Source organism: Colletes latitarsis, chromosome 2 (genome assembly GCF_051014445.1).
Source record: "Colletes latitarsis isolate SP2378_abdomen chromosome 2, iyColLati1, whole genome shotgun sequence".
Classification (NCBI taxonomy): Eukaryota; Metazoa; Arthropoda; class Insecta; order Hymenoptera; family Colletidae; genus Colletes; species Colletes latitarsis.
This window is the reverse complement of record NC_135135.1, coordinates 29,445,802-29,461,471: the sequence shown is the minus strand read 5'-3', so window position 1 is coordinate 29,461,471 and position 15,670 is coordinate 29,445,802. Positions and strand designations below refer to the sequence as shown.

Below are 15,670 nucleotides of genomic sequence, written 5' to 3'. Positions count from 1 at the left end.
TTAGCGACTCCATTCCTGGGACCTTTAATTCCAAAACATCCTTCCTACATCACGGTTGTGATTTACCAAAATCAAATACCCATGAAATCGGTTTTTATATTATTTACTGTGTTATTATCACTATTTAGAAAAATTCTGTTTTACAATTTATTTTATATGAAATTGTAACAAGATCCCTAATGATTGGTCGATGAATCTTTTATGATTAATCATTAAACTGGAGGATATTTATGTATTTATGGGAAATTTTAATTCTCAACAAATTACAGAATGCGCTTGATATGCAAAAATATAAGAAATAAAGTAAGATACGAATTGTTATATTTAGGGGTTGAGAGAACTCTCTACGGAGCTCCCATTTCATTAATTCTATCAATAAAAATATGAATTTGATAAGTTTCTATCTGGAATGTTTGATCCTGAAATTATATGTGGTCTGGAGTTTCGTGAATTTTCATAATTCTGAGCGATCAACAACCTCTATCCAGTGTGTCTAAAGGGGTCAGCAGACTTTGAAAGTACACGAATGAAGTATAAACTATTTCTATCTCTGTTGTACCGTCATTATTCGACGGAACAAAGAATCGAAAGTCCGCGACGATGTTTCCATGCTACTTGCGACGCGGTTGGTCCCATCGCTACGTGTAGAAACTCGTTAATACGGTGTGTCCGATGAGTCGGGTATTCGATTACATCGAAGGCAAGGCAGCCTTTTAACGCTTTAAGGGCTGAGCAAATACCTCCGAGCAGCTGCCTTTGGCTGGAAAACAAATTGTCGATAGAGTAAACGGAGCATCGTCGTAACGTAGGAGCAAAGAATATTTAACTTCGAAAATTAAACGTTAAAAAATTTGCGAGAACTTGTCAAACCAGTATAATATACATATACGATATCTCGTCGAATCCAGTTTAATCTTACCAAATCGTTTCGACGCGTATCCGTATTTATTTTTAAATGAACGCAAGATTGTTCGTTCCATAATTTAATAAAATCGATTCGTCCATATTTTTGTACGGTGATTTATTAGACGAACGAAATTATTCGAAAGCTTGGAATTTACTCGAATTCGTGAGTAAGCATATCGAACTTGATCCCATCGCTAATCGTCGGTGTTCAGGAACCGATGGTCGTTCGTCGACCCCGAAGAAACGTGCCCCGGCGGACAGTCGGTAAATATTTAGCGCGAATTGTATCGTCGATATTTTACAATCGCGAACGCGCTGTCGTAAACGAAACGTCTCGTTTCCTTTGTTAATCAAGCAATTGCATTTAATTTTAGCTCTCTGCGACTCACGGTGGTCCGAGGATCGATGTTCCTCGAAAACCAAATTGTTCTTCCGTTCTAACGATGCTCCAGAAATCCACAATTTAATTTTCAACAATCTCGAGCGAATCTATTTTTCTCACGTTCAAACTTTCGCATTTCTGTTATTACATTGTACAATTTAATGTTACTCTTCCTCAAACGACGATTTGGAATCGACTTGGAATCGTTTGTTCTTTAGATTTGGTGATATTGCTCATAGTTCAGATGCACGAAGATACCATATTGCTTTTTTAAACACTTTAGTCTAACGCGTTCACTGTGTGTGACTCGTACATCTAAGCGTTGGAGTAATTTCATTGGCCACTACTGTGAATCGTGAGTGAACCTAACCATGGAAAATGTCTAAAAGAATCGTAACTTTGTTTCTTTCAGGGCCGTGAAAGCATTCCAGCAGGTGCTATGGGTGGAACCAGGATTTCCACGGGCCTGCGAGGTTCACCTACGGCTTGGCTTGATGCTGAAGGTCCACGCTGACTTTGACGCCGCCCTGAAGCACCTGACACTCGCTTTGATCGATGCCACGACACCTGCTTCCTTTTCCAAGCTCGAAAGTGAGTCTCGGTTTTCGTCCTACATCGCCTACGCTGTCGATTTGTATAAAAATAATGCAACCGGAACAGCTGTCGACCGCGAACCGTTTTTATTCCGAAATCTTACTCCGGTGCCATATGTTGCGTCGACGTACAATTTCTTCCTACGTCGATCATTCCGTACTACAAACGGGGTCAACAACACGAACACGAACACGTTCGACAGGTCATCGTGAGTCAAAAAAGTTATTTCATGCGTGTGTTTAAAAAATCATAATTTCCGGTGCCTAAATTTTTCGGCGAAAAAGAAAGTTTTCAAATCGTTCTAAAAAAATTATTTTTAGTTACGGGGGTCCATTACAATCATTTTTGGTGAATAGATATACCCCCGAAATCCTACGCACTTTTGAGAAAAAAATTAATTACTCAAACTATAATGCATGACCAGAAATGTACCCTGGAAATTTCGTGTGTATCTTTAAAATGTCATAACTTTTGAACGGATTGGACGATTTTAATGTTTAAAAAAGCAAACAACGCGTATTTTCACGGAGAATATTGAAGAATTCTAAGAATGTTCGAAAATTTGTTAAATACATAAGATAATTGTAGATAAAGAACCATCTGTTTAAGATCTACTAATACTGTTTTGCTGGAAGACACAATCGTCCTCCAAATTATTCATGGCCCCAAGACACCAGTAATTACACAATTTAAATAATTATTCTATTGATCTTAGAGCAAATAAAATATTCTTTATTGATACTGAAAATTTAATAGGAGCCTGGAGACAACGTGGATAAATGAATGGCAGAGTTGAGACCAGTTGATTATAGAGTATCGCCTAGGCCTTTAAACCTAGCTAACTAGATATTACTATACAGGGTGTTCGGCCACCCTTGGGAAAAATTTTAATAGAGGATTCTAGAGGCCAAAATAAAACGAAAATTAAGAATACCAATTTGTTGATGGAGGCTTCGTTAAGAAGTTATTAACAATTAAATTCAAAAATTTCAAATCGTTCTGGAAAAATTATTTTCGGTTGCGGGGGTCAATTACAATCAATTTTGGTGAATAGACATACCCCCAAAATCCTACCCACTTTCGAGAAAAAAATTCGAGTAAGTGCTGAAAGTTTTGGGTGAAAAAAAAGACTTTCGAATCGTCTTGGAAAAATTATTTTTAGTTGTAGGGGTCAATTGTAAGCATTTTTGGTCAACAGACTTATCCCCGAAATCCTACTCAGTTTCGAGAAAAAAATTCCTTACCGAAAATATAATTTCTGGCCAGAAATGTCTGCCCGAATTTTCATGCGAATCTTTAAAACGTCATAACTTCTGAACGGATTGAGCGATTTTAATGTTTAAAAAAGCAAACTACGCGTATTTTGGTGGAAAATATGTACAAGTCGCAAAAATATTCGAAAAATTGGTCCTTGAACTCGCAAAATGAGAAAAACCCCATAAAAATGGTCCAATTTTCAAACAACCATAACTCCTACAATAATGAATATATTTCAATGAAACTATTTCCTGAAGTAGAGCTCATGGGTATCTATAAAAAAGTATTACACAACTTTTCTGCAGGGCAAAATTACTAAAAATCAAAAACGAATTTTTAAGAAAAATCGACAGGGGGTAGGTGCCTAAATTTTTCGACGAAAAAAAAACATTTCAAATCGTTCTGAAAAAATTATTTCTAGATTCTGGGGTCAAGTACAACCATTTTTGGTGAATAGACATACCCCCGAAATCCTGCCCATTTTCGAGAAAAAAATTCGAGTAGATACTGAAATTTTTAGACGAAAAAAAAAAATTTCAAATCGTTCTAAAAAAATTATTTTCTGTTGCGAAGGTCAATTACAATCATTTTTGGTCAATAGACATACCCTCGAAATCCTGCGTATTTTCGAGAAAAAAATTCAGTACGGTTGGAACTTTAAACGTTAATAACTGTTTAACGAAGCCTTCATCAACAAATTGGTATTCTTGATTTTCGTCTTATTTTGACCTCTAGAATCCCCCATTAAAATTTTTCCCAGGAGTGGCCGAACACCCTGTATAAGGACGTAGAAGAAATATTACTAAATTTTTTTATATAACTATTGAGCTTGATTGTCAGGGGTTAAAAATTAAAAAGGCAAGATTACATCACATCATAATGCAATATTAAACATTTGTTTATTATTATCTAGAGCAGAGGTTTCGAAAGTTTTCTAGGCCAAGACCCAGATTCGAAAACGGTAACTTCTCGCGATCTACTTTTACCGTTGATGCATATTTGAAAAGGGAAGGTTGTCAAATAAAAAAATAACGATCCTCTACTTTGAAATTAATATTAATATTTAACACGACCCCACACTTTGGGAATCGATGGTATACAATTCAAAGGTTAACACGCTACCGGGCTACGTTAAATAAATATCCATTTTTCGACCCTCCTCGATTTTTATTGCAAGAAAAAAAAAACAAATAAATTTCCCATTGAAAAATTGCAGCGCGATATTACACGGAATTAAACACGACGGAATATAATTTTCTTTTGTCGGTTTCTTTTATTCGCTGGGAAATGGGGAATGGCTGTTACAGTGGAGTGACTTAACCCATACAAATTGATAGTTAACTGTCGCCGTACGTGTGGTAACGTCCAATTAATAGGTAATTACTGACATTCGCGTCGCGCTAATTTCATCGAAAGGTGAAACGTTCCGTCGCGTAGGACGGAACGCGTAAAAAATATCCACCGGGTGGAAATCCTCGGGTGAAAACGCGGAAAATAATTCGCCACGAGCGGCGTACGGTTTCGCGTGCGCACTTTTAATTTATTATTCAACGGGCCACGGATGAAATCGATACTTCCGCCGCGTGGAAAGTGCCTATTACATACCTGCGCGCATTCGTCTTGACAACATCTCGACCTCGGTTCTTTTGCTCACTTTCTTCCTCGAACTTGACCCCGTTTTCCACCGTGATACAGCAACTATTACATCACGTGTAACAACGATAGCTCCTATCGCGACGTTACACAATATTTAAGGGAACGGTCGAGTGTCTGGAATTAAACGTCACCTTCAACCCACGTCACATTAACCCCCACAGTCCATTCTAATGTTTAACTTTACCGTTTACTATATATTTTTCGCAATCATAGTTCGCTATTCTTAATTTCAGTGTACATGATTTTAAATATTATTTTTTTTATTATTATTGCCTTGAGAAAATAGAAGTTAATATTACTGCTATATACTTTGAGAATTTAGAAGATTAACATCCCTTAAAAATATCCTCGTTACGTTATACTATGTATTTTTTGCACACAATCATGGTTTACTATTTCTAATTTCAATGTACGTGATTTCAAACAGTATTTTCTTTTTCTTATCGTTTCCTCGAGAAAATAGAAATTAATATAGGTTAATATTGAATCGTGAAATTACTACTGGGTTGATAATGAAAGTATCGTAAGAGTCACTGTTCCAAGGAACAATTTGTCGACTGTAACGGGAAGCAGAGGACTTGGAACCTTAATTAATAAAGCGGGATTCTCCGTTCCCGTTTCCGGGCGGGATTTCATGCCGCTGTATAGCTTTATCCGCGTCACTTCGGATTACTAAGAAACATGAATGAGTCACGTGGGTACTCACGCGGAAGACGACTCCGTCTGTTGTACTATTTAATGACTAAATTTAGTACGGGGGGATAAAAATACTCGCAGATACTGGCCACGATATTACAATAAACTCTGCGCACCGGAATCGATCGATGAATTGTTTAAACGACTTAAACAATCGATCGAGTGATCGAACCAACATCGAAGAATTTATTCGAAATTTTGCCCAAATATCGAGAAACGGGGAAATTGCAATTTTTATCGAGCAAATAACAAATCAAAGTTTATCCTATATCTGTAAATATTCCTCATGTTGTTTCTTGGTTATTTACGTGCTCGTGAATTATTTAATTTTCCAGTTAAATAGCAACTAAATTTATAGTGTTATTAATACATTTATACAGCTTAAGGAATATTGTTTTCAAGAAAATTAATACGCACCTTTACTAAATGAATTTACTTATTTCAGCGTGCGTACCCTTCTCCTCGTAAAGTTAGTGTACGTATAAATGTACTAGATGAAACGCAAACTCAATTGGCCACTCAAGGCCATTAAGTGGCTAATCCCCACCACTTAACTACTCCGCTGCTCCATCTTTCGACTTACCGCTGAAACACTCTTTCTCTGTCTCTCGAGCACGGAGCTCACGGCCACGAGAGAGGGGATAATTTATTACGTCATTCATAATCGCTACAAGTGACCTTGAACAACTTGGTTAGTTAAATACTAAGCGTGAATAGTAAATTAATAAGAAAGAATACAAGAATTGATGCTCAATTGGAAAAAGAAGCAAAAGACCAGCGAATAATTCGTGGAACCGAATCATTTGGGAGTCTGATTCATCTGGCATTCACAATGATCTCCCCTATCTGATCGTGCTCTCGAATCGCTTCTCTTTACCGAGAAATCGACCCGTGTCTTTACTCAGCCGGAAGTTGCACTTGTAAAATAACGCTGGCCAACGATTTCCAGGTCAGTTTCGCGGTGGTCAATGATGCGATCAGGAAGAGCGAACCGAGTTTCAGCGACTGTGAATTTTAAGCTAAACGAAATTACAGTGCACTCCAAATCGTGGGATTTTGCAAAGTGTTGTAAGGTAATGACCTTGACATGACCTTGAACCTCAATATTTAGACAGAAATAGTTTGACGAATTTTCTAAGTCGTAGATTATTTGTTGGCGTAATTTGCATGAAATTGTTGCAAGGTTAACGAATTATGAATGAACTAAAATAGATTGTCAACCGTTACACGAGAATTCGTAAAGCTATGCATTAACGATTTGAATATTAAGATCAAGGTCATGATAGTATAGGTCACGGATTTCTGCTCCAGTCAGCTGATAACAAAATACTAGGTTCGTTAAAAAATATTCAAGGTTACTTTTAAACGCGACTTGTGAGAAATTGTTTTCAAGCATTCATTTTGCTCATTTGATTTATCGTTTGCGTAAGTGTATTTTCATTGTTTCGAATATTTGTCGTAATGTAATTGTCGCGTGACGTGCGATTAAAGTTCGAATTTCTTTTGCGTGTTTCAGTAAAGTTTCACATAGCCCATTTGTACGAAGTTCAAGGGAAATATCGCCTGGCCAAGGAGAACTACGAGGCTTTGCTCAAAGAGAAAGCTCTGCCCTCTCATTTGAAGGCTGACATTTGTCGTCAGTTAGGTAAGTCGAAATCCATTAACACCATTTCCACTAACACCGAATTTAGAAAATGAACATTCACTCGAACAACGCGAGTAATTAATCTTCGGCCTCCAAAATCCGGAAAACTACAGAAAATTCAAATACAATGACCTATGAAATATTGCAGCTATTATTACAAATTAGATACTTTTCCATTTTTTATCTATTCTCGAATAATCAAAAAACTATATGCAATAACAATAGCTTTCAATTGGAATTCAATTTCGATCGACTACTTTTTTCGAAACTACTGTCGAACGGAGACGAAGATACTATTTATTTGAGGTCCATAAAAAACAAAAAAAGAGAATTGTTTCCGGTGAAAAATTGCCAATTTTCCGGGATTCAGCTGGGGGATCCATAAATTTTCGGAAAATTGCCAGGAGATCTACGATGCTGAAAATTGCTCACCAGTTCTCTTATACGCGATTAGGATCACGTATCCGGCGAGAATGTTTTTCCACGGGCGGAAAAGCCTCTGTCGTTGCTCGTTTTCAGCTCCTCGGATTTGGGCTTAAGGTTCGGCCCGAGTGTACAACCAAGTAGCAGACACGTGTATTGATTTATTCCGGGTCGGGGCGGGCCAGGGATGAGATCGGAGGGTGGAAGAACGGGCAGGGTGTGCGTGCTCGAACGAGAGAAGAAAACGGTGGGAGGGAAAGAGAGGCGGGAGACGAGGAGGGGATACGAGATTCGATAAGGAAACATGATTGTGGGAAACTATCTCTTCTCTCTCTTCGTAATTTTACCCCATTTTTATCCTACGTTTCCGATACTCTTCATCGACCCGGAAATTCCTATCTGGATTAAAGTTACACGATTAAAACGCAAAACCAAACGGTTAGAACCGCTCAAAAAACTACAGAATCCACTTGATATGCAAAAATATGAGAAATACTTCAAGTAAGATACGAATTATTATATTTAAGGAAGGAGCATTTCATTAATTCCGTTAATAAGAATCAAAGTCGAACGATTCCGTGGCCTTCTCCGCGTTACTGTCACGATCAGTTGCAATTATCCGGTACGAAAGTTCATTTTCCAGAAGATTAAAGAAAGGGACTTGGTCGATCGACCAAGAGGCTCGGTTATGTGTAAAATATGAGCGAAACCGGTGACCCGAATTGGTGTCCCCTCGTCAGTCGTGCAATTCAATACCATTCGAAGCGTCTCGCGGCTGGCAGATGGCACAAACCGATACCTTGAACCGCCATTCGCGTGCACCGGGAAGCGTACGGCTAGAATGCACCGCTCGCTGCAAACTTCCACGTGCACACGACGTATCGCCCGTATCTTTCGTCGCCGCGTTATTAACTCGCTGCGGGTCCTATTAAAGCGGTAATTAAGTTCGCGAAGATTACCGGTTCCAGTTACGGAATTATAATCGAGACCCTGTTACTGTTCGACCATTTCATTTCCCGCGTTACCATCGACGAATTTATTTTCTTCGATAATCTGAACTGGAAAATCAGTTTTGTTTTCTCTATGCAACGTTCTGAGCAAATGGAATATATAAAAGCTTATACTAACGAGTCGTGACGATAAAAGGAGTTAAAAATAAAATGTGTAAGGATGTGCGAGGGAAAATAAAAAATGGTTTTAAATAAATAATGGAAGTAGAAAGCACGGGGATAGAAAAATGGAGTGCTCCGAGGTGTGGATGCATCAAGATCGAGGGGTTCTGGTGCAACTACGAGCGAAATGTGTGTTGCGAACGTACTCGACACCGGTTTAATGAGGTAGTACTACGTGACACGGCAGGTAGAACCGAAAGATTATACAGGTCAAGCGGCACGACGGGCTGACCCACTTGCACGTTCACAAAAACCCTCGACAAACGAGGGTTCGGCTGTATGAAAACTGCAGAAGGGGGCTGAAGAGAACGTACCTCGTGGAAAATGACGAGGAATCCTCGGTCGATTCGTTGCTGGCCAAAGAACGGGGAACTCTTACTTTCCCTAGTAGACGAACAGTATTAACCCTTCCGTTGCTATCGGGGACCTCTCTGAGCTTCAAACGCGCCTCTGAACCACCTTCTGCTGCCCAACAACCGATATCTTTAATTATTTTTATTTTCTTACGATATAACATTGTTCTTAGATTTCCAACCATTTTAAATGTACAGCTGTCACAAAATCTGCGATATCTCGCTTACGCTCAAATTCACGACGAAATCGTTAATAACCTAATTTGTTGGCAATTAAATTTCGAAACTTGTTTGTCTCGTACAAATTTTCGATACACGATCATGATCGAAGAATAAATTAAAAAGAATCCCGGCCTGCAGGAACGACTTTGGGTAATATTCGAATTACAGTTACGGGGTACGATTTAGACAAGTTTGCCTTAATTTCTCGATCTCCTCGGACCCTCGGCGTAAAACCAGACGTAAAAATTAACCTGGAAGAAACGAGGCACTGGTAATTCTTTCGTTCCCACGATAAAACGGTTCCCTCGAAGCGTTTTGGTATCAACGGGAGTCGACGTTCAAAAACGCGGTGCCCCGGAAGGTAAACAGCCATAAAGCGGCGGGCATAACGTTCCCGAGGACCTGGCCGAGCGATGTTTACAACGTAATTACACCCGACATAATAATCTCGCGACGACAGTAAAATCGCACGCGTTCGTGGAAATCGGCCCCGAACGAATCCTCGTTTAACGCGTTTATGCCCCGACGATTATCCCTCGGGATGAAATTCGTCGGGTCCCTCCCGGGAGTGCAAGGTTAAGCATTAATCCGCGACAGGGCCTAACTTATGAAGTACACCGACCGTGGAAAAGAAAAAAAAAAAAGAAAGAACCGACGAAAATAAAAGTAGAGATTGTCGAACCGGTCGTCGGTGCCGACACGCGAGAAGCCGTAAACAGGTTGTAAAGAAGAGTCTTGTACCGTTTGGGACAGTATACCTATATGGGGTGTCCCTAAATACGCAAAAAAAACCTCCGACCATCGACGGTGCAAAGGTAGTACGACTAAAAATTAACGGGGGGATCGATAAAATAAGATATTTTACAGAACTTTGTCAGAGACGATAGAAACGAGTTCATTTCGGCAGGTTAATACGAATATTTTGTATTACATTATTTTTTAAATATTTGTTTCAACGACCAAACTTTTGAAATGGTCCTTGATTTCGTTTAGATGTGGTGGAAGTCTTGTCTTGTTGCGAATAAAAATGTTTAACGGTGGAAAAAGTGCATATTTATAGCGCAGGAGATTTTTTAACACGTTCACTGTCCGGTCTCTTAACGGGATATCCAAAAGCATGGCGCTGTGACGCGTATACGGGTCATAGACAGTGAACGTGTTAATGCTCCCTTGATTAGTTCCTCCACTTTGGGGGCGCCACCGGCCCATATCAATATTATCGTCGCTCTAACCTAAATTTCTCGGGTCAAGGTCATCCGAAGGTCCACAGCGAGTCGTCGAACTCTGTAAAATTAGAAACATACATTATTTTTACTAGTTTTTACATCTCAGTTTCCGTAAACGACCAAAAACGGATCAACCTTTTGTTGGAAACGTTTTTTCGCCGAGAATTCCTGAGAAACGTACAAAATATAAAGTAAAGGATAAATTCCTTCTTCGTCCGCGAAAAATTAAATACACGGACGCGAAAGAATTTCAATGGCCGGTCGAACGACGCGCAAACACGTCGGCGAAGTTGTATATTTATTCGTTCGTTTATTTCCGCGAAAAGATTTCTCGAAAGTTTCGTAATTTTCAGCGTTGAAAAAAAAGTGGAATCTCCTGTTAAGGCCAGCGAACGAAAACTATTTAATTTACAATAACGATAATAGTTGGCGTACGAAAGCGACGCTAAAAATGTCCGAACTGGAAACTTCGCCGCTGTGGTCGGTGCATTCTCCAAATGCACCGTGCACCGTCGTAAAATGCATCTCCCCCCCCCCCCCCCCCCCCCCCCGTACCCCGATGAAACAGTCTTGCGTTTGGCTGGCAGCGTTTCGGTAAAATCGTCGGTTTCGCTGTAAACGTCCAGTACCGCCAGCCCGCACTTCCGTAACGACGAATTCCCGCGTGAATTATCGGTCGGGTTATTGGTCGGGTGAAAGTGCCGAAAATCCATGGAATTCCACGGACTTTCGTCCAAGTTTTGCGTATCCGTGCTCGCGTTTCGACTTCCTTTTCTCCAGCGTACGCGTCTCTCGTTTAAGGGGAGAGACTCGAGCAAACCGTTCCAACGAGAAACGATGTTCGACAATTTTTTTTATAACGTGAGACCTCGATGAAACTTTTCGCCACTTTCCACGTACACTCTTCAACGTTTCAAGATTCAATTTTTTTTCACCACTTCATTTCATCGAATTTTGATGAAATAATAAATAATAAACTCGATTCTTTTGAATCTCCTCCCTCAATCCCTTAACGCTCATATTTTTTGGGTTAACCAAGAATGATCAGTTTTCTTTCTTGGATTTGTTTCTAAAAATGCTGTTTTTGTTAATTACAATGTTGTATCTAACGTATAATTCGAAGGAAAACAAATATTATCATCCCTTAAACCGTTGAATTAAACAACTATCGTTTTTCAAAGCAGTCAGACTCGGGCATGAACGTTAAGGGGTTAATCATTTCTCGGGTTATTATTTTCTGAATACAGTGCAATGATTCCCTCAAAGTATTTACCAGAAACAGAAACTATCGTAGACATCGATTTAATTTTTTAGATTATATTTAAAATTGTATTCCGACGAAATATTTTAGAAACACGTTCACTGTCCGGTCTCTTAGCGGCGTATCCAAAAGCGTGGCGCTATGACCCGTATACAGATCATGGACAGTGAACGTGTCGAGCAAGTATTACGAAACAATTGATTTTTTTTTAAATGTCGTACGGTCTTGAAAATTTTGTGGAAATTCTGAAGGCAACGCTAATTAAGGCAGCAATTTAACAAATGGTACGAAGAGGGTAAATAGTTGGTGACTGTCGTGCCTCAACAGGTGGGGTGAAACGCGTGTTACGTAAATCCAATTAATCGTATTGTATCGCCTGTCAATAGGAAGCGAATGATTTGGATTTCTTTGGTTCTGTACAACCTTCCAAGAGTGGATTAATACAGAATATTGTGATATTCGAGTCACTCGACAGTATGGATTAAATGCTTCTTAGAATCTATCAAAACGAGGTCTTCTTTGTGCCTATTCCTTAAAAATTAATTTTATATACTTGTATATTTTGATTAATTGAATTAATTACAGCTAATGTCTCGACAGGTAGGGTGAAACGCATGTTACGTAAATCCAATTACCCAATCCTATTGTCCCCTTCTGTCAATAGGAAGACGAACGAGACTCACTCGATGGTACTTTTAAAGAAAATTACTATAACAGGTAGTCGTCGAACAGACTCTAAACTCCCCAAAGTATTTCCGTCAAATCCTATGAAAACACAAACGTCTAATACTTGTGGAATTAAATTTTATATTTGTTTTATTTTACGTTCAATTAATTTTAAATCGATTACACTCCTATTTGTGATTGGATTATTAAACGAACCTTACGATTCTTACCTTTCTTTTACAATTAATATATTGTTGGTAGTATTTTAAGATCTAACGTTCGGTGACTCACCGTGGAGGCTTTTCCATCAGTGTCCATGAATGGCGAATGACAATTAGAGCATGGTTGTGGACGCTTTAATTTCGCTGGATGGTTTACGAGACCGACCGACTTAATTCCATTTAGAATCGCCGTGCATTTAGCATCGCGTTCTACGATTGTGTAATAACTTGTTGCAAAACTCTCGTTTTCCCACGGCACGTGTTTAATTTAGAGAGTGCAACGGCGCGGAGACGCGAAAATTACTGCGATTAAAATTGCGTCGAGTGGTCGGAAAATGCGCCCGGCCGTGATATTGCAAAATGATAAAATAAAGAGACTTCGTACCGATGAAAATTAACAGCTCTAATTAAGATACGTCCTGTTTACATTGAAGTATATCCCGGGGCAATACAAATAAATGCGCGAATAGGACGTTTATTCGGTTTTGTTGGCGGTAAATTAAATAATAATATAAATTGTACGGTGAAAATTTTATCTTACGAACGTTGACGAATTTTTACAATTTTTACACGGAGTACGCTTTATTATATTTACCGGCAGTTTTAAACCTCGTTTAATTTTCTTTGTTGCAATACGAAAGGCGAGAATAAATAATTGCAACGTAAATAGATCGCGTTTGTTTAAACGTGTCTGATAAGAATTGTGTATCGACTATTGTCGATTGTAGAGTATTGTAACCTCGTCAAACCTATATTATTAAAACTGTAATTTTTAGTTTTCACTTCATATGTATACTTCCAACAATGTAGTTAAAAACATACGTATTCGATAGAATCATTTCTACCTATAATAATAATCGTTTAATAATCAAGGTTGCACATATAAGTGTATTTCAATATTGTTGCAATTATCTACAGTAGTAAAAAAAATGTAAAATAAACAATGGAATTACTTTTACTCTTTCAATATAATTATTAGTTGACAGAAAGATCGCAGTAGATTTCGTGGATGGAGGGCACGTAAATGATAATCCTTTTTGTACTGTATAGAAGAATATACTAGAACTTTATTACATTGGGTATCGCGCACTGCACATGGCCTCATGGCGTCAACGACACAATGAACAAGAAAACAAAAATCACCGCCTGGGGCTCTAGCGTCGCTCAACACATTCTTACATACAGGAAACGAGTAGACCAATATCGATCTCACCGATCCAACATTAGTTAATTCTTGAATTCCTATAGAATTATGCAGTGTTATAAAAAGTGGAAATATTTAATCTAACTATCTCTACCTTCTACTTTCAATACACAGTGCAAACGTTTAATAGAATTAATTATCGAATTAACAAAGAGGTATACAGGCAGTTACAATTACAGTTATGGTTCAGGTTCGCTGTTAACGAAATCACCGGGCATCTTTTCTAGTTCTATTTACACTTCCAGGCGTAAACGATGTACCTTTGCAGGAGAGGCAGGTCTAGACGGATAATAATGAACGAAAGAACTGGAAAATAAAGGTGTACCGTTACAGCTAACAGCTGCTTTTAAGGATGGCACGTACACGCATAACCGACCACCTACTTTGGGACTAGAGAACGGACATTGCCCAAACCGACGAGATTCAATTTCCTTTTCGTAACTCGCGAATCGCTGGGAAGAAAATGAAAATTATTCCACGAGATAATCGTGCGTTTCCATTCGACGGTGGAAACTGGGTTCTCAATGGTTGAACCGTTTTCCACGAGATATAAGGCTTCCACAGTTGCTTCTACGCCTATGTTTATAGAGGGTTGTAATTCGAGACCGCCTCGAAGGGAGAGTGGGGTAAAAGTGGCTACCCTAGGCTATACCTGCGAAAATCTATTCAGTTCGGTACTCGTCTAGTGTTGAGGCAACACGTCCTCCATTCCTGCGATCCACGGGGAACGTTTCGGCCCCTGGACTTCTCGTTTCCATTCGCGAATCACAGCCAGTTCCTGTGCTCGAATTGTTTCACGCTCGGTTCCTGCTACGGACAAATATGCACGTGTTTACGGAATATCGTTGAATTTCTTGGATATCGAAACTCTTTGGAAGTCGTTGGTGGACCCGACTTGGCCAGGTAGACACCCGCTAGATATCTCTCGTGACGATCAGCAACACGTGCTACGAATTTTCGTTTCGTTTTTAATCGACTGACGATAGAATTATTATTTTTATATATGTATACAGGGTGTTCGACCACCCCTGGGAAATATTTTAATGGAGGATTCTAGAGGCCAAAATAAGACGAAAATCAAGCATATCAATTTCTTGACAGAGGCTTCATTAAAAAGTTATTAAAAAATTTCAAATCATTCTGAAAAAATTAGTTTTGGTTGCGGGGGTCGATTACAATCATTTTTGGTGAATACACATACCCCTGAAATCCTATCCACTTTCGAGAAAAAAATTCGTGAAGGTGTTAAATTTTTTCGATAAAATTGAAAAATTTCAAATCGTTCTAAAAAAATTATTTTCGGTTGCAGATGTCAATTACAATCATTTTTGGTCATTACATATACCCCCTAAATCCTATCCACTTTCGAGAAAAAAATTCGAGAAGGTGTTAAATTTTTTCGACAAAATTGAAAAATTTCAAATCGTTCTAAAAAAATTATTTTCGTTTGCGGGGGTCTATTGCAATCATTTTTGATCATTATACATACCCCCGAATTCCTACGCACTTTCGAGAAAAAAATTGGTTGAAAAACCAAAGGTTTAAATTGTATACAATATTATGATAGTTTCCATTGTCTATAGAAACTTTAAATATACTTTTTTTTATCAGTTGCCATATAGACCTAGAAACAAGTGTTGCTCGTTAATTTGCAAGATATTTATTGAAATATTTACAGCGTCGTTATAAGCAGATTTTATGCAAATTGATATTTATATTAATAGAATTAATGAAATGGGAGCTTTCTAGAGGTAGCTTTCTCAACCCCCAAATATAATAGCATCTT

The 15,670-nt window shown here is 38.6% G+C and overlaps 1 protein-coding gene across 5 annotated transcripts in view; it reads left to right on the top strand.

Moving 5' to 3' along the window:
- The window catches only part of Utx (Utx histone demethylase), a 102,297-nt gene that overhangs the window by 73,507 nt on the left and 13,120 nt on the right, over nt 1-15,670 (top strand). For all 5 annotated transcript variants that reach the window (XM_076783615.1, XM_076783616.1, XM_076783617.1 and 2 more), the window contains 2 exons: nt 1,701-1,879; nt 7,008-7,136. In XM_076783615.1, the coding sequence (XP_076639730.1) occupies nt 1,701-1,879; nt 7,008-7,136 (308 nt within the window). The remainder of the gene's footprint in view (nt 1-1,700; nt 1,880-7,007; nt 7,137-15,670) is intronic.